General features: G+C 42.4%; 1 protein-coding gene across 1 annotated transcript in view; it reads right to left on the bottom strand.

Annotated features, from left to right (window-relative positions):
• gnsb (glucosamine (N-acetyl)-6-sulfatase (Sanfilippo disease IIID), b) overlaps positions 1–19268 on the bottom strand; it is a 45386-nt gene that overhangs the window by 11655 nt on the left and 14463 nt on the right. Inside the window, exons 5-10 of the mRNA XM_068022979.1 lie at positions 16814–16912; positions 15746–15913; positions 14975–15057; positions 13319–13437; positions 11412–11515; positions 6381–6479 (exon numbers count right to left, since the gene is read on the bottom strand). Coding sequence (XP_067879080.1) covers positions 6381–6479; positions 11412–11515; positions 13319–13437; positions 14975–15057; positions 15746–15913; positions 16814–16912 — 672 coding nt within the window. The remainder of the gene's footprint in view (positions 1–6380; positions 6480–11411; positions 11516–13318; positions 13438–14974; positions 15058–15745; positions 15914–16813; positions 16913–19268) is intronic.

Here is a 19268-nt window from a genome sequence, read left to right as displayed (position 1 = left end):
TTTCTGGTAACTTTATAAGCCTTTTCTTTTAATCTTATACAATCCTCAACTTTCTTTGTTTACTATGATTGACTGCCTTTTCTTTTGATTTTTTTGTGTCTTGAAGGAATGTATAGTTACTGTAAACTATGGAATAATTCTTTAAAAGCAATCCATTGCCCATGCATTGTCAGACCTTTTAATATATTTTCCCAATCCACCTCAGCCAATTTGCCCCTCACACCTTCATAATTTCCTTTGTTCAAATTTAACATCCTGGCTTCGGATTGAACTACCTCACTTGCCAACATAATGTAAAATTCTACTTCATTATGGTCACTCATCCCGAAAGGTTCTATTACAAGAAGATTATTAATTAGCCCTTTCTCATTACATAATACTAGATCTAAAATAGCCCGTTGTCTAATTGGTTCCTCAACATACTGCTCTAGAAAACTATCCCAAACACACACCAGAAGCCTGTCCTCCACAGCATTAGTGCTCATTAGGATTACCAAGTCTATATGCAGATTTAAGTCACCCATGATTACTGTATGACCCATGCTACTCTAATCTCCTGATTCATACTCATGCCCCACATTACCACTACTGTTTGGTGGCCTACAAACAACTACTACCAACGTTTGCTGTCCCTTGCTGTTTCTTAGCTCCACCCAAACAGATTCCACATTTTGTTCTTCCAATCTGAGATCCACGCTTACTCATGTACTGATCCCATCCCTCACTATCAGCACACCACCACTTCCTTTTCCTTTTTGCCTAAATGTTGAATATCCTTGAATATTCAGTTCCCAGTCTTGGTGACCCTGTAGCTACGTTTCCTTAATGGCAATTGGATCATACCCATTTATCTCTACTTGTGCCTTAAAATCATCTACCTTGTTGCCAATGCTGCGTGCATTCAGGTAGAGTGCCCTTAACCTTGTCTTTTTGATATTATTCTCCATTCTAAGCCTAGTTGATACCTTTGTTTCACCTGCCTTCTAATTTCACTTGTAACTTTTCCACTTCCTGTTATCAGCTTTACTTCCTTCCAATTTGAGCTACCAGTTCCCATCCCTGACAAGCTAGTTTAAACCCTCCCCAAAAGCAGTAGCAAATATCCCTGCGAGGATATTAGTCCCGGTCCTGGTAGAGATGAGAAATGATGAAGGCAAGAGGTCAGGCCCCTAACAGTAACCACAAGGTCGGAGAGAGTATAAAGGAAGAAATAATGGGAGTTTGACAGAAAGGTACGGTGATAATCATAAGGATTTTAATCTACATATTAGATTGGAAATATCAGATGGGCTGAAGTAGCCCAGGTGAGGACTTCATAGAATGTTTTCGGGATAGTTTCTTAGAACATCACGTTCTGGAGCCAACCAGAGAGCAGGCTGTACTAGACCTGATATTGTGCAATGAGATAGGATTAATGACCTCATAATGAAGGCACACCGAGGCAGCAGCAATGATTGAATTTTACATTAAATTTGAAGGAGAGAAGGGTGGGTCTAAGACTGGTATTTTAAACTTCTATAAGAGCAATTATGAGGGTATGAAAGCAGAACTCGCTAAAGTGAACTGACAAATTAGGTTAAGGGATAGGACAATAGAGATGCAGTGGCAGACATTTAAAGGGATATTTGAGAATACAAATAGATACGTTCCAAGGAGAAAGAAAAATTCCAAGGGGAGGACCCACCATCCGTAGTTAACTGAAAAAGTAAAAGATAGTATTAAACTTAAAGAAAAAGCATATCATTGCGCAAAGATTGGTGGCAGATCAGAAGATTGGACAGAATATAAAAAACAGCAAATAATGAATAAAAGGTTAATAACGAAGGAAAAATTACGAGCACGAGAGAAAGCTAACTAGAAATATAAAAACAGATAGTAGGAGTTTCTATATTTAAAAATAGTTAACAAAGTGAGCGTTGGTCCTATGGTAACTGAGTCTGGGGAATTAATAATGGAAAATAAGGAGATGGCAGATGAATTGTACAGGTGTTCTGCATCTGTCTTCAATGCAGAGGATACAAGTGACATCCCAGAAACAGCTATAAATCAGGAAATGGAAGGGAGGGAGGAACTCCAGAAAATTACCATCATTAGAGAAGCGGGACTGAGCAAATTATTGGAGCTGCGGGTTGACAAATTTTCATCCTATGGTGTTAAAAGAGTGGCTAGTGAGATAGTTGATGCGTTGGTTTTACTGTTCCAAAATTCCCTCGATTCAGGGAAGGTTCCATTGGATTACAAAATAGCAAATTTAACTCCTTTATTCAAAAAGGGAGACAGAAAGCAGGAAACTGCAGGCCAGTTAGCTTAACATCTGTCATAGGGAAAATGTTAGATGCTAAAGATGTTATAGCAGGGCACTTAGAAAAATTAAAAGTAATCAGACAGAGTCATCATGGTTTTGTGAAAGGGAAATCATGTCTAATCAATTTATTGGAGTTCTTTGAAGTAGTAACATTTGCTGTGGATAAAGGGGAACCAGTGAATGTACTGTACTTAGATTTCCAGAAGGCATTTGATAAAGGTGCCACATCAAAAGGTTATTGCTGACAGGAAAAACACATGGTGTAGGGGGTAACATATTGGCATGGATAGAAGATTGTCTAGCTTACTGGAAACAGAGAGTAGGCATAAATGGGTCATTTTCTGATTGGCAAGATTTAATGAGTGGTGTGCCACAGGGATCAGTAATGGGGCCTCAACCTTTTACAGTTTATATAAATGACTTAGATGAAGGGACTGAAGGTATGGTCGCTAAATTTGCTGATGACACAAAGATAGGTGGAAACTAAGTTATGAAGAGGACATAAGGAGGCTACAAAAGGATATAGATACATTAAGTGAGTGGGCAAAGCCCTGGCAAATGGAGTATAATGTGGGAAAATGTGAAATTGTCCATTTTGGAAGGAAGGATAAAAAAGCATATTATCTAAATGGAGAGAGATTGCAGAGCTCTGAGATGCAGAGGGATCTGGGTGGCCTCGTACATGAATAGCACAAGGTTAGTATGCAGGTTCAGCAAGTAATTAGGAAAGCTAATAGATTATCATTTATTGCGAGGGGAATTGAATACAAAAGTAGGTGAGGTTATGCTTCAGTTATACAGGGCATTGTTGAGAACACATCTAGAGTACTGCGTACAGTGTTGGTCTCCTTATTTAAAGAAGGATGTAAATGCGTTGGAAGCAGTTCAGAGATTTACGAGACTATGTTACAAAAGTGCTTCTACTTTTTAATACTTTAAGATTCATGTCTAATTTGTGGAAATGGATTAACTCCAAGGCTGAAGATTTCATAAATGCTGGACTATGCTTTGTTGATAACAATTTACTGAAAGGACACGGAGATGTTGTTTGAAAACATCCTTTGCTGGAAATCATTTGCTTTGGGTTCAGTAAACAAAAGAAACCTTGGTGAGCTGGGCAAGATGTTTACAGAGAAGCCACATGTCAAAGTTTATGGAGGTCAGGAGGTTGACTTGCTGTTGGGACTGTTGACTGTTTTTACGAGAGTTGCAGATCAACTTGCCAAAGAAAAAACACCCAGCTCACCTCTTCCTCTTGAAAGATACCCTGCAAAGATCCAGGGTGGGAAAGCTAAAATCCCTGGTGCTGCATCTCCCCTCAAAAGCTGGAAAACCTGCCAGTTTAATTCTCAATGCCACCTGAAAATAACTGCTTTAGGAAAGATCCCAGTGACTCGTCTCCATATTCCCGGACACCAGATCAACTGACTTCCTTCCTTGGTTTCTTGATTTTCTTCAAGAATTAGAAAGCATTTGGCCAAAGTTTTTTTGTCACATATCTCTGCAGAGAGAATTTCTGTATTTTTTTTTAAGTGTGTGTGGAATTTTAAAAGGGGACTTTCATATTTCAAACTCTATTTTGATGCTTTGCTTTGTTACTGGATAAGTCTTGTTTAGATAATAAACTCCTAATTTTGGTTTTTATTGAAGAAACCTGGTTGGTGTATTTTATTCTGGGATAAGGAGTAGAATAGATGATTGACTGAATCGGTAACATAGAAAATAGGAGCAGGAGTCGGCCATTCGGCCCTTCGAGCCTGCTCCGCCATTCATTATGAACATGGCTGACCATCCAACTCAGTCACCTGTTCCCGCTTTCGCCCCATACCCTTTGATCCCTTTAGACCAAGAGCTATATCTAACTCCTTCTTGAAAACATACAATGTTTTGGCCTCAAATGCTTTCTGTGGTAGTGAATTCCACAGGCTCACCACTCGAAGGGTGAAGAAATTTATCGTCATCTCAGTCCTGGGTAACTGGGTGAAGATTTTTCAAATATATGTTGGGACCTACGGAGAAAATATATGTTGGGACCAGAAAAGACAGTCCTCCCACCTCCGTCATAACACCCAATACCTGGAATGGGGAGTGATCTTCTGAGGAAAGGTTGGACCGTCTAGGTTTGTGTCCGCTCAAATTTAGAAGAATAAGAAGTGACTTGATTGAAACGTATAAAGATCCTGAGGGGTCTTGACAGGGTGCATGTGGAAAGGATGTTTCCTCTTGTGGGAGAATCTAGAACTGGGGATCACTGTTTAAAATAAGGGGTCACCCATTGAAGACAGAGATGAGGAGAATTTTTTTCTCTCAGAAGGTCATGAGTCTTTGGAACTCTCTTCCTCAAAAGGCAGTGGAAGCAGAGTCTTTAAATATTTTTAAGGCAGAGGTAGATAGATTCTTCATGAGCAAGGGGGTGAAAGGTTACTGGGGGTAGGCAGGAATGTGGAGTAAGGTTACAATCAGATCAGCCATAATCTTGTTGAATGGTGGATCAGGCTCAAGTGGCCTACTCCTGCTCCTAATCCTTATGTTTGTATATACATATTTATGCTGATACCATGAATTTGATTTCATCCTCTCAAGAAATGGAACACAATTTACTGCCAAAATGCATTAATTTTCTACATCAGTTGTCGAAAACCAGTTTTACAGCTCCACCACAAGCATGACTATTCTTCAAATAGAAACATTTACAATTAATCGACAGGTATATACAATACCTCTGTAGACTGGAAGTTTGTTGGCACTTCTCAACGAACCAGAATTTCATTGTAAATTGAAGAGCAGCTAAGCGAACTAACAGGAAGATGAATTTTTGGGGAATTTTGAAATCTCAGGGTCACATGTATTCAGCAACATCAGCAAACCTGCTCTGATCCAGTGGTGACAGAAGCAACTTGATGTAGGTGGATGCCAATAAAAATGGACAGCACTCAGTGTTACACATCTGTTTTTCACAAATATAGCTGATGCACAGCTCAAAAGAAGGGAATTTTATGACTTTGGATCAAATAGAGGGTTGGCTTCATCCAATATCATCAATGGCACATGATAGATTTCTGGGTCTACGCATAAAATGAACTGATGGCCCCGCTCAGCTGATTCTTTCTTCAAGGCTTGGCTAAGTTATAACCAATTTTATTCCCAATTATGAAAAAAAATCAGAGTAATCAGGCGTTTCTGCTTTAATTTCTGTTTTGGCAAAATAGTCACAGATGTAGGTGTCTTGGCAAGGCTGGCATTTTATTTCCCCACCCTAGTTGCCCGTGAAAGTAGTGGTGAGCCTTGTTCTTGAACCACTATATTCCATGTGGGATGGTGCTCCCACAGTATTGTTAGGCAGGGAGTTGCAACAATCTAACACAGTGATGTAGAGTCAGCCGTATATTTCCAAGTCAGAGGTGATGTTGTTGTTATGCACCTGCTTGCCTTGCCTTTCTGGGTGGCATAGGTCATGGAGTTGAAGAGCTGTCATCAAAGAAACCATGGAGAGTTGCTGCAGTGCATCTTGTAGATGCTACACACTGCAGCTAGATTGCAGTGAAGGTGGAAAATAATGAATATTTAAGGTGATGGATGAGGTTCCCATCAAGCAGACTGCTTTGTCCTAGATTCATCCAGGCAAGTATTCCCTCTTTGTCCTAGATTCATCCAGGCAAGTATTCCCTCACACTCCTGACTGGTGCGCAGTAAACAGTGGAAATGCTTTCGACCGTCAGGAGGTCACAGCTTTTATGGGGCGGGTCCAGTTAAGTTTCTGGTCATCGGTGACCCCCATGATATTGATGGTGGGGATTCAATGATAGTAATGCAATTGGATGTCAAGGGGATGTGCTTAAACTCTCTCTTATTGGAGATGGTCTTTGTACATATTCATGACAATTGCCACTCATGAATCTAAGCTTGGGTGTGGACTAGGTGTTGCTGCATGTAGGCACAGCCTGCTTCATTATATGAGTCTTCGTCTCAGTAAAAAGCAACAATGCAAAAGCTATCAGGGAAACAAGCAAAGTTTCAATGTATCATGTCTCAAGAAATAATGAAGAAGGAAAAAAAAGATTCTTATTGCACTCACCAGGAGGGGAAGGAAAGAGCTACCATCCATGCTTTCCAAAATATCATATCCAGCGATATTCAAGAAGGTGGGGGCCAGGTCTATATTCAGTATGGGTTCCTGTACAATCAGATAAAAAGGATGAAATTCAGCTGTGTGGCTAACTTCCTCCCAATTACAGTACAAATCAGCACAGTCTAGAATGGTGTCATTGTATGTGTGATCTTATTCATAGCAATAGGTTATCCCTCCCCAACTTTAGTCAGCCAACACCATATGTTTTGGTCACTTATCTCATTGCTGTTACGGGATCTTGCTGTTCACGAGATACCTGCTGCATTTCCCTCTCGTGTACAAATGATTACTGTTACAACCAGGTGAGAAAGGTGTCGAGGGGTCCCTCTCAGCCTTCACCTGGTCTTACTATAATAGGGTTTAATTTTAAACACAGTGTTTTCGGCTGCCCCTTGGTGAATCCTTGTTCACCGCTTTCCAATTTTGAGGCAAAGAAATCAGCACAAACAGGCTTTCTTTGGTTAAAGAAGAAAAGTTGAAATTTATTAAACAAACTAATTCGGCTAACACCTATGGATACACGACGTGCCCAGGCTAGCATGCACACGCGATACACACATGCAAATAGAGAAAACAGAGCAGAAGAAATAAAGTGGAAAAGTTTGAGGCAATATCTGAAGAGTTTTTGTTATGGCTCTTCGAGCTCACTGTAGAGTCCTTGATTGTAGGTATACCTTGCTTTTCATTGGGGCCCATCATTATTCTTAAACCTTGTGTGCTGTTGGAGACTTTTCTCTCTTGGTGTTCATGTGTCTTCAGTGGATTCAGAGGCTTGTGAGAAAGAGATGGGAGCAGACAGGAGAGAGATCTTCTCAGTCCAGGAGCAAACAGCTTTCTGCCCAAACTGTTCATACAAATTCAAAAAACTCAGGTTGCCCAGCAGGTTAGTCATGTTTTTTATTCATTCATGGGATGTGGGCGTCGCTGGCTAGGCCAGCATTTATTCCCCATCCCTAATTGAGAAGGTGGTCGGGAGCTGCCTTCTTGAACCGCTGCAGTCCCTCTGAGGTAGGCACACCCACAGTGCTGTTAGGAAGGGAGTTCCAGGACTTTGACCCAGCGATGGTGAATGAACGGCGACATAGTTCCAAGTCAGGATCGTGTGCGACTTGGAGGGAAACATGCAGGTGGTGATGTTCCCATGCATCTGTTGCCCTTGTCCTTCTAGGTGGTAGAGGTCGTGGGTGTGGAAGGTGCTGTCTAAGGAGCCTTGGTGAATTGCTGCAGTGCATCTTGTAGATGGTACACACTGCTGCCACTGTGCGTCGGTGGTGGAGGGAGTGAATGTTTGTGGATGGAGTGCCAATCAAGCGGGCTGCTTTGTCCTGGATGGTGCCAAGCTTCTTGTGTGTTGTTGGAGCTGCACCTATCCAGGCAAGTGGAGAGTATTCCATCATACATCTGACTTGTGCCTTGTAGATGGTGAACAGGCTTTGGAGAGTCAGGAGGTGAGTTACTCGCTGCAGGATTCCTAGCCTCTGACCTGCTCTTGTAGCCACGGTATTTATATGGCTACTCCAGTTCGGTTTCTGGTCAATCGTAACCGCTAAGATGTTGATCGTGGGGAAGTCAGTGATCGTAATGCTATTGAAAGTCATGGGGAGGTGGTTAGAACCTCTCTTGTTGGAGATGGTCATGGCCTGGCACTTATGTGACGCAAATGTTACTTGCCAGTTATCAGCCCAAGCCTGGATATTGTCCAGGTCTTGCTGCATTTCTACGCAGACTGCTTCAGTATCTGAGGAGTCACAAATGGTGCTGAACATTGTGTAATCATCAGAGAACATCCCCACTTCTGACCTTATGATTGAAGGAAGGTCATTGATGAAGCAGCTGAAGATGGTTTGACCTAGGATACTACACTGAGGAACTCCTGCAGTGATGTCCTGGAGCTCAGATGATTGACCTCCAACAACCACAACCATCTTCCTTAGCGCTAGGTATGACTCCAACCAGTGGAGAGTTTTCCCCCAATTCCCATTGACCTCAGTTTTCCTAGGGCTCCTTGATGCCATACTTGGTCAAATGCCGCCTTCATGTCAAAGGCAGTGAATGTCACCTCACCTCTGGAGTTCTGCTCTTTTGTCCATGTTTGAACCAAGGCTATAATGAGGTCAGGAGCAGAGTGGCCCTGGCGGAACCCAAATGGAGGGTCACTGAGCAGGTTATTGCTAAGCAAGTGCGGCTTGATAGCACTGTCGATGACATCTTCCATCACTTTACTGATGATTGAGAGTCGACTGATGGGGTGGTAATTGGTCGTGTTGGACTTGTCCTGCTTTTTGTGTACAGGACATACCTGGGCAATTTTCTACATTACCGGGTAGATACCAGTGTTGTAGCTGTACTGGAACAGCTTGGCTAGGGGCACGGCAAGTTCTGGAGCACAGGTCTTCGGTACTAATGCCGGAATATTGTCAGGGCCCGTAGCCTTTGCAGTATCCAGTCCCTTCAGTCGTTTCTTGATATCACGTGGAGTGAATCGAATTGGCTGAAGTCTGGCATCCGTAATGCTGGGGACTTCAGGAGGAGGCCGAGATGGATCATCAACTCGGCACTTCTGGCTGAAGATTGTTGCAAATGCTTTAGCCTCATCTTTCGCACTGATGTGCTGGGCTCCCCCATCATTGAGGAGGGGGAGATTTGTGGAGCCACCTCCTCCAGTTAGTTGTTTAATTGTCCACCACCATTCATGGCTGGATGTGGCAGCCTGCAGAGCTTGGATCTGATCCGTTGGTTATGGGATCGCTTAGCTCTTAGCACATGCTCCTTATGCAGTTTGGCATGCAAGTAGTCCTGTGCTGTAGCTTCACCAGGTTGACACCTCATTTTGAGCATACCTTGTGCTGCTCCTGGCATGCCCTCCTACACTCTTCATTGAACCAGGGTTGGTCTCCTGGCTTGATGGAACAGTAGAGTGTGGAATATACTGGGCCATGAAGTTACAGATTGTGGTTGAGTACAATTCTGCTACTGCTGATGGCCCACAGCACCTCATGGACGCCCAGTTGTGCATTTCTAAATCTGTTCGAAATCTATCCCATTTAGCACAGTGGTAGTGCCACACAACACAATATGAAAGGCACAATTCAACATGGTGGCTCCTCATCAGAGCCCTTTCCTATCCTGAGTGGTGTGAAACAGGGCTGTGTTCTCGCACCCACACTTTTTGGGATTTTCTTCTCCCTGCTGCTTTCACATGCGTTCAAATCCTCTGAAGAAGGAATTTTCCTCCACACAAGATCAGGGGGCAGGTTGTTCAACCTTGCCCGTCTAAGAGCGAAGTCCAAAGTACGGAAAGTCCTCATCAGAGAACTCCTCTTTGCTGACGATGCTGCTTTAACATCTCACACTGAAGAGTGCCTGCAGAGTCTCATCGACAGGTTTGCGTCTGCCTGCAATGAATTTGGCCTAACCATCAGCCTCAAGAAAACGAACATCATGGGGCAGGACGTCAGAAATGCTCCATCCATCAATATTGGCGACCACGCTCTGGAAGCGGTTCAAGAGTTCACCTACCTAGGCTCAACTATCACCAGTAACCTGTCTCTAGATGCAGAAATCAACAAGCGCATGGGTAAGGCTTCCACTGCTATGTCCAGACTGGCCAAGAGAGTGTGGGAAAATGGCGCACTGACACGGAACACAAAAGTCCGAGTGTATCAGGCCTGTGTCCTCAGTCCCTTGCTCTACGGCAGCGAGGCCTGGACAACGTATGCCAGCCAAGAGCGACGTCTCAATTCATTCCATCTTTGCTGCCTTCGGAGAATACTTGGCATCAGGTGGCAGGACTATATCTCCAACACAGAAGTCCTTGAAGCGGCCAACACCCCCAGCTTATACACACTACTGAGTCAGCGGCGCTTGAGATGGCTTGGCCATATGAGCCGCATGGAAGATGGCAGGATCCCCAAAGACACATTGTACAGCGAGCTCGCCACTGGTATCAGACCCACCGGCCGTCCATGTCTCCGCTATAAAGACGTCTGCAAACGCGACATGAAATCGTGTGACATTGATCACAAGTCGTGGGAGTCAGTTGCCAGCATTCGCCAGAGCTGGCGGGCAGCCATAAAGACAGGGCTAAATTGTGGCGAGTCGAAGAGACTTAGTAATTGGCAGGAAAAAAGACAGAGGCGCAAGGGGAGAGCCAACTGTGCAACAGCCCCGGCAAACAAATTTCTCTGCAGCACCTGTGGAAGAGTCTGTCACTCCAGAATTGGCCTTTATAGCCACTCCAGGCGCTGCTTCACAAACCACTGACCACCTCCAGGCGCGTATCCATTGTCTCTCGAGATAAGGAGGCCCAAAAGAAAAAAAAGTGCCACACAACACAATGGAGGGTATCCTCAATGTGAAGACAGGATTTTGTCTCCAAAAGGACTGTATGGTGGTCACTCCGACCAATACCTTCATGGACAGATGCATCTGCGGCAGGCAGATTGGTGAGGAGGAGCTCAAGTATGTGACTGGCTGGTTTGACCATGTCGGTTTGTGTATTCGGCCATCTTAGCAGTCAACCTGGTATATGAGCTCCCCCACCTTCAATGTCTGGTGATCAAAAGTCCATTGTGGGCTGAATTTCAAGGAATGGTTGCTTTGTCCTTCCAAACACTGTCTGTTAATTTGCAAATGTATTTCCAGCCAAGAAGTGGCAATTTTTGTAAGCAAGTATATTTTTCACTTCAACAACAGTTTGAAATTTAATGTCCATGTGGTGAAATTAATATACCGCATGCTTGGCAAGTGGGGGTCTGCATGACACTACATTTCAAAAGTAGTTAATTGGCTGGGATAGCCAGAGGTCATCAAGGTGCTATTTCAATGCAAGCTCTCTTTATTAAATTAATATTTCCTTCAGGTGTCCAGTTCCAATGATCGCTATAGGCCAATAGCTGTGTTTGTAGATGGGTTATGTACCTTGACTCAGTTCATATATCGACAGAGTTAAGTGCATCGCTGAATACGAACACATACCTTAATGGTCTGTTTGGGTTTGATACCTGGTCCACGGACTAGCAATGGCACCCGGATATCAAACTCATAAAGCTGCCGCTTGTCAATGGGGAGAGAGAACTGCCCTGCAAACAAATAAAGTTAGTGTCAATAGCAGACATTGAATGCTCCTCTTCCAAAAACCATTGTCTCTATATTATCTTGCCAGACATTACTTGAAAATGCAATGAAAGTACAAAAAGTGTCTACCCGTGGGTTACGCAAGCAGCACAGGGTGCAATCTTATTCATGACATAAATGATGGAGTGACAGGACAATCATCTTACCCACATTATTCCTGCCATGGTAATAACAATCTTTCCTGAAGCCATCTCAACATCTACCCCACAGATCAAAGACAAAAAGATTTTGGTGGCAATGGCAGGGCTTGGGGTGGGGGGGTGGGGAAAAAGATTTTTAAAAAGAAGAGAGGCGAAGAGCCATCACATCAACAATAGACAAAATGTGACCAATGCCATTCTACAGGGTTTCCTTTTGTGGCCTCAAGTATTCACTATGTTCACTAATGACTCAGATGAATATGATAAAGAGCCACATATCCAACTTTGCTGATAACACAAAAATAGGTGGCACTGTGAGAAGTGTAAATGGAAGCATAAAATTGCTGAGACATAGATTTGGAAAATGGGCAAAAGTGAAATCATCTATTTTGAATTTTAAATGTTGAGAATGTGATACTGTCTAAATGTTAAAAAGCTAGAAGCAGTGGAGCCCAACTACATAGCTCATTAAATTGTCATAAATAGGTAGAGAAAATAATTTTAAAAGGTTTTTCGGAATGCCGGCCTTTATATCTACCGGATGGAATACAAAGTGGTTAGAAATCATTCTGCAGCTAATCAGTGTGCTGGTTAGACCACACCTGGAATACTACGAGCAGTTTTGGTCATCACAGCTTGGCAAGATATATTGCGCCTTGGAGGCAATGCAGGAATGCAGCATCGATTTCCCAGAATATCAGGATTCCAAGGGTTAAAATATGAGGAGATATTGCACAAACTAGGGTTGTGTTCTGTGGAATTTAGAAGATTAAAGGATGAATTGATCTCAGTTTTCAAATATGAAATGGAGCAGATAAAGTCGCTTGAGAGAAACTATTACTGCTGGTTGAGGAATTTCAGAGTAGCTGATAGTTTAAAAATTAGGCTTTTCAGGACTGAGGTTTGGAACTCTTTTCTCTAAGTGGCAGTGTACGCTGGGACAATAGTTAATTTTAAATCTGAAATTGACAGATTTCTCTTTCCCAAAAGCGATTAATGTTGTGGGGTTATGTAGTTAGGTTGCAGATCAGCCATGTTATCATGGCATGGCAGAACAAGCTTGAGGGCTAAATGGCCTACTCCTGTTGCTGTGTGCCACTGACTCATGCATCAAACTATGTTTTAAATAAAAGGACAAGGAAAAGACTACCCGTTCACAGCAATGGTGAATAATAATTATTGCCAGCTGGTGTATGAAACTCTCCATGGACTGGGATAGCATTTTGTTCACAATAAAAAGAAAGGTTTGTTATTTAGCGCATTCTCCTTTAGCAAATCCATATTCAGAGTAAAGTCCTTATTCAGAGGTGCACACTGTGACAATTTGGAAGAAATAAAAAAACTTCAGCAACATTCACACAGCACAGACCTGTACCAATATAATGTCAGATCATTTGCATGACATCACATTCTGCATCATAAAGGAATTCTTGACAGTCATTGCAAGACAATCGCTAACAGATGGAAAGGACAAGCGAGGATAGAAGTCCAAGCATTTAACACTACAATACAGAGTGAGTGGAGTCAAATTGTAGTCTTACATTAATAGAAAAAAAAATAAATGGAACTGGCTAAGTCATGCTGCTAAAGCTTTATTCCCAAACACACCTGTGTGATAGCCATGGTCAGATGTATAGAAGATGTACGTGTTGTTCAGCACCTTCAGTTCCTTCAGTTTATTGATCACCTTCTCCACCAGATCATCCACAGAAAGCAGAGTCTGCCACCTGCAGAGAACAGGAGGAAATGCTGTAGTTTCCATTGACTGCAGAGGTTTACAGCACAGAGGGAGGTCATTTGACCCATTAGCCTGTGAAGATTTCTGAATGGGAAAAGCTGAAGCAAGGGATTCCCTGGATATCCTGCAGAAATTAACCACATTAAGTCTTCAATCTTTTGGTTGACAAATTGGCTGCTTGGCCAGATGGGAAAGCAGCCGGGGAATGGGTATCAGGCAAGTTGGAGACCATAAGGAGGGGAGGGGTGAAAGAGGAGAAAAAGGAAATGAGATCATAGTGGGGGAGGGAGTATGTATGAGGTTGGCTCATTGAGCCTGGAGGAAACACTGCTGCAAGTGCACAGATCTCAGATCTGGCCCTTCTTTTACCTGCTGGGATTCCCGAGCCCCAGGAAACCCAGCCTCCATTTGTTAAAAACATTTTTTAAACTTACAAATAGAGGCATGGAGATACACAGCCTCCTTAAAGATTTTCCTGGCTCTGCCAACCTACCCCCCACCCCCCCCACCCCCAACACTCCACTTTGGAGAGTTAAAGACACTTCATAGTGGTAGGTCAGAATATAAAGAATGGCAGAGAATGACAAATGTTCATCAGGAGAAAGAAATTAGATTATGAGAGGAAGCTAGCTCAGTTTATTGAAAGTTGGTCCTCTAGAGAGTGAGAATGGGGAGTTAATAGTAGATAATAAGGAAATGGCGGATGAAATGAAGAAATATCTTGCTTCTGTCTTCACCATAAACGATACAAAAAACATTCCAGTAATAGCTGTAAATCAGGCAGTGAAAGGAATACAGGAACTTGGTGAAATTACAATCACCAGGGAAACGATACTAAGCAAACTGATGGAGCTGTGCGGACTGACAAGTCCCCAGGTCCTGATGGGCTTCATCCTAGGGTCTTAAAAGAGGTGGCTAATGAGGTAGTAGATACGTTGGTGTTAATTTTTCAAAATTGGCTAGATTCTGGAAAAGTTCCATCAGACTAGAAAGTAGCAAATATAAACCCTCTATTCAAGAAAGGGGCGAGTGGGTGTGCGGGTGGCATGGGAAGACAACAGAAAATGCCATTGATCTGTATTTTCTGATTTTAATGCAGACCTTCTGACCTTTATCGGAGCCATAGTTGTATATTTAACTGTTGCAAGGGTCAGGTGTAACGCAATTAGATAGAGGTAATTTCACTCTATTCTGCTGCAACATCAGAAAAAACTGTCGACTCCAGTGAGAAATGAAAGTGCACCACACCATCCTGAGTGAATGAGCTGATTTATTGACGGTTCTGTTATGGGGCCCTGAGCACTGCTGAGCAGCAGATGCTCTACCACCACCCGCCACCACCACCCCCACCCCCCCACCCGACTCCCCTGACTCCCAGCCTTCTCCAACATGTAGCAATTATTTCCATCCCATCTGTCTCAACTGGATTTAAAATCCAATCCTGAAGGGGAAAAGCTGATGTCTAACCCACTACACCACCTCGTCTACGACGGCTCACATTTTGAAAGGCAAGTGCATCCTCGTACCTTCTTCTGAAGACATTATCCAGGAAATCGATAGAAGTGTTCTTCATGGGGGTTTTAGGTTGTCGCAGCAGCCAGTGTTTATTCTGTGAGGGAGAACAAAAATCATTGTAATTGACGATGAGGGTCAGCTGCAGTCATGTTTAGACGAGGTTCTTGCTTCAAACTCCCAGCCCAATATTGAACACTAATTTGGATCCTAGGACTACCAATCAAGTTTGCAGAACTAACACAAAATGACATTTATTTTTAAAACTTCAGGCAGTCTCTACTGCACATACAATACGAATCAATACAATTCTAGCACATGCAGCAGCTTTTCAGAATTAGGTGCGAATTCTGAACTGACTAGCTGGTGTTAAAGCCATCACAGTGTTGGCTGTTGGTACCACCTGGTGGCGATTACTGATATTCATCATCGAGGACCTGTTCCTACTGACTGGTGTTGTGCAAGCTGGTTTCACAAGCAAAATGAATTTTAAATAGATCACATGGTAAACCATACAGCAGACTAGTCAGCGTCTGAGAGAAAAGTCAGGGCAATGACTTAGAGAAACCCGCACATGGAGTTTCCCCACCTCACCCCACCCCCACCCCACCATTTTGCTTCTAAAAGGATGACTGCTGTTGTTCAATTCTCCCAATCTATGCTATCAAAACCCATCAAAATTTTGAACCTGTTATTAATTCCACCCTTCAGTTTCTCTGCTCTAAAGATCTTGCAGATCTGACTCATGTAAAAGCTACACACTATTCTCCATGGGCTCTACTCACCTTCCCATGAACATTGAAACTTCCATGACGGGGAGCTTTGGTGGTGATGTAGGACTTGCTGTACCGGGGAGCTACAGTCCAGGGAGAATGGCAGGCTGGAGTTGACAGCATCATGAAAAATGGAAGGCTGTGCTTCCTGGATTGCAGAAATTCCATGGAGCGGTTTGCCTGTAAAAAAAGTAGAGAGGTGGTGATCAGGTAGTCAATTCGACCAGACCAATTTTTCTACTTCAGAACACTGATCATGAAAAAGACAACACTTCCTACAATAAATGCAAACCAAAAAAGTGCTGGGAACACAGAGGTCAGGGAGCATATGTACAGAGTGCGGGGGGGGGGGGGGGGGAGGAGGGGGGGCGGGGGGGAGTGTGGAGATAGGTACAACAGCAATGACTTTTCCTCAACCCTGAAGTGTTAACCCTATCTTGCTCTCTCCACAGACACTGCCTAACCTGCTCAGTCAGATTTCTGGCATTTGCAGTATTTTGGTATTTTGAACTCTCCCAATAAATCCAAGTCTCCATTAATTATACAGTTACGAATGGCACACTGTCTCTATTGTTCAAGTGTACCTTTTCCGTACCTCAACCAGATTAACTAATTCTTCCTTGTTTCAAAAAGATATCCATATTTCAAGTAATTCACTTGAAACATTTACATCCTCCAAGATGGCACACAGCATGACAAGGAACTGGGTGAAGGTGGAAACCCACCTCTCAGTGCTCAAAAAATTGGATATCCAACTGGCAGACAGCAACACTGACAGCCATCCTATCTTTTGCTGACAGTTTGAGACTGACTAGTTTCTGTGGGAAAGATACATAATTCAAATCCAATTCAATAAATCAAATTCAAATATGCATAACAAAAGTATTCCCTCGGGTACGCCAACCAACAGCTTATTGCGCAATCTTACAAAAGGTTACATAAGTTTTGTTGCACTGCTTGTTCTATTTATAAAGTTAAACAATAAAATTCTGCAGTAGCCACAGTAATTCCTCAGCATCAACATTCAGTCCATTTTTAACACTGATATTTAACAGACTTCAGAGAGTAAATGCATCTTACTATGAGGTCGGTCAGATAGTCCTTTTGGTAGCTGTCTCCGTGTTTTTCAGTTACACCATTCACAGACAGTGTATAGTTATAATATTTTGAGTTTCCCACCTGCATAAGAAAATTACACTGAGGTCACTGTTGAAAAAAATGTTCCTTTTCAGTTAAGATCTTATCTGCAGAATAATACCCAACACCTCATGTTTCCTCATTTCTCTGCTTCATAATCATTTTGATGGTACCTAAGAAACAGGGCAATTTGCAAATTTATTACTGCTGTTGACAGAACTCTCAAGGGACAAGGGTTTGTTGTACATCTTGAGGCAGATACACTGCATCGGAGTGATATTTGGTGCCACAGCTACCAGCCCCTGTTATCAGGAATAAGAGTATGGGCTGGAGTGCTTAGATGGGCCTTTGAGGTATCTGGCATTCTGGTTTAAGCACAAATCAATGTTGAGATATGATTGGTGGGTGGTGTCATATGGTTACAGTGGACGAATGAACAACTTTGTTTTAAAATTTACATATATTAAAAATCTAAAGTACTTCTGATCAACATTAAACCTGAATCTTTGAGTCCTTGTATTAATGACACCATTTGATAAGTTGAGAGTGAGTCGCAAAACCACATCTTAAATTTACTGGCCTTCATTTAGGTTCTTATCCATCTTATCGTCCTTACGTTCTTATTTTTAATAGATGAACTACGGTTCCTCTTTCCAATCTTTTTCTTTGAAGGACAGAATTATTTTCCTGTTTAGCTGCTGTTACGACTGAGGCAGGAGCAATGCACTGTCAATTCAGTCCCATCACTCCACAGTATATTATTAAAGTTTTCCCAGCCAACTGGAAAACAGCCAAATTAAACCCTCCAGTAACTCCCAGAAAAAAACAGACCAAACCAGTTATCTTTGGACAACAACAAATTAACTATTAAAACTAAATCTTAAATACTATTAAGATAAACCTATGTCTCAACACCTTAGAACTTATGTTAACTTAAACTTCCTCATTCACACACATAGACTCAAAAATCATGGTTAACCTGTTTATTGAAAAAAAATGTTTTCAAAAATTAGCTGTTTAAGAATAAATAAACAATAAGTCTTTGTGGGTTACATTCCCAATTGGGCGAGGTATTCTAATGTGAAAATAATCAAATGTGAATGCGGATTTGATCAAATAGTCTGTTCTTGATAGGCACTCAAAACACTTGGGCTGCAGCAGGCATCAAACAGCTCCTTCAACGATGAGCACAGCAATAGATTAACTTGAATTTCAAAACTGACAGTCTCTCAGTTGACACTTTACTTCGAATTCCAGCAAACAGTCAGTCAAGAGAAATTCAATCTTAAAGCAAATACTTCCTGGCTTCAAAGTAAAGAAAGGAGTTTTGCTACCTTCAGCAATACAAATTGTCTCTTCACAAAAACGTGCTTTTTTTCTCCTTCGGCAATTAACTTTGCCTGTAGCTCTGAGAGGATAGACAGCTCTTCCTTTCAGTAGCGCGTTTCGCTGGTGTTTTGTTTTTCTCCCCCCAGTTTTACACAGTAAAATCGAAACATGATACCATGTGACCTCTCCTGCTGTCGATTAGGTAACAAAATGCAGCTGGCATGTGCCTCAGAACTCCAAAACTTCTTTCCCCGTCTTGAAGGTTTTGCTACCTTTAACAGAGTCTCAAAGGCACACTGTTATAATCTGAGGAAAATTAAATACGATTATGTGACACTGCCTGCTTGTCAAATTTGTTGAACTCAAATCATCCAGCTGTTAAGTATTCACAGCTTCGACTAACAATATCAGCAACAGTCATTGTGTGGTTAACAAGACCAGAGGGAAATTGGCACAAACAGGTCAAAGTGATTTTTAGGCGATATTAAAAGTCTACCTCAGTTGATTTGCTAAAAATTAACTAACTTGTTGGGAAGGAAGAGTGACTGAGTTGGTGAGACAAGTTGAGAGTTGGCACTTCTGTTAGCCAAGGCTTCCCCTTGGGTTTAGTACAAGGACAAGTGCAGCCAGGTTTATAATACTGGTAGCTGCAGCGTATTACTTACAAGAACAAAGCACTGCTTTGAATAATGACATTAAACAGTTCAGATACTGCCAGATTGCAGTCACCAATCTGAATAAATGAAAGCATCTGCAGAGACATTACATGGCAACCACCAAGGCCAGTCTGTGCAGACTAAAATCATGGTCATTGCCAGGTCTGCCCCTTTGGGCTCCAACCCAATGCTTCTCTACACAAAGGGAATTCTGAGCTAATCTTGTAAAACGATTATAAGAATTCCGAAACAGTGTGCAGCAGAATTCCATCCTCAGAGCAACTTGAGTCATAGCTAGCGGTGGCAGGATTAAGTGCTAACGAAGATAAAAGGTGGAGGCAACCATACAGAACAGGTATTTAACAAATCAGAAGTAGCAACAAAAAGTTTACCAATATATTGCTACAATAGTC

The sequence above is a fragment of the Heterodontus francisci genome, chromosome 47 (assembly GCF_036365525.1).
Source record: "Heterodontus francisci isolate sHetFra1 chromosome 47, sHetFra1.hap1, whole genome shotgun sequence".
Taxonomy (NCBI): Eukaryota; Metazoa; Chordata; class Chondrichthyes; order Heterodontiformes; family Heterodontidae; genus Heterodontus; species Heterodontus francisci.
The sequence above is the reverse complement of the archived record's forward strand: the minus strand, read 5'-3'. Positions and strand labels throughout refer to the sequence as shown.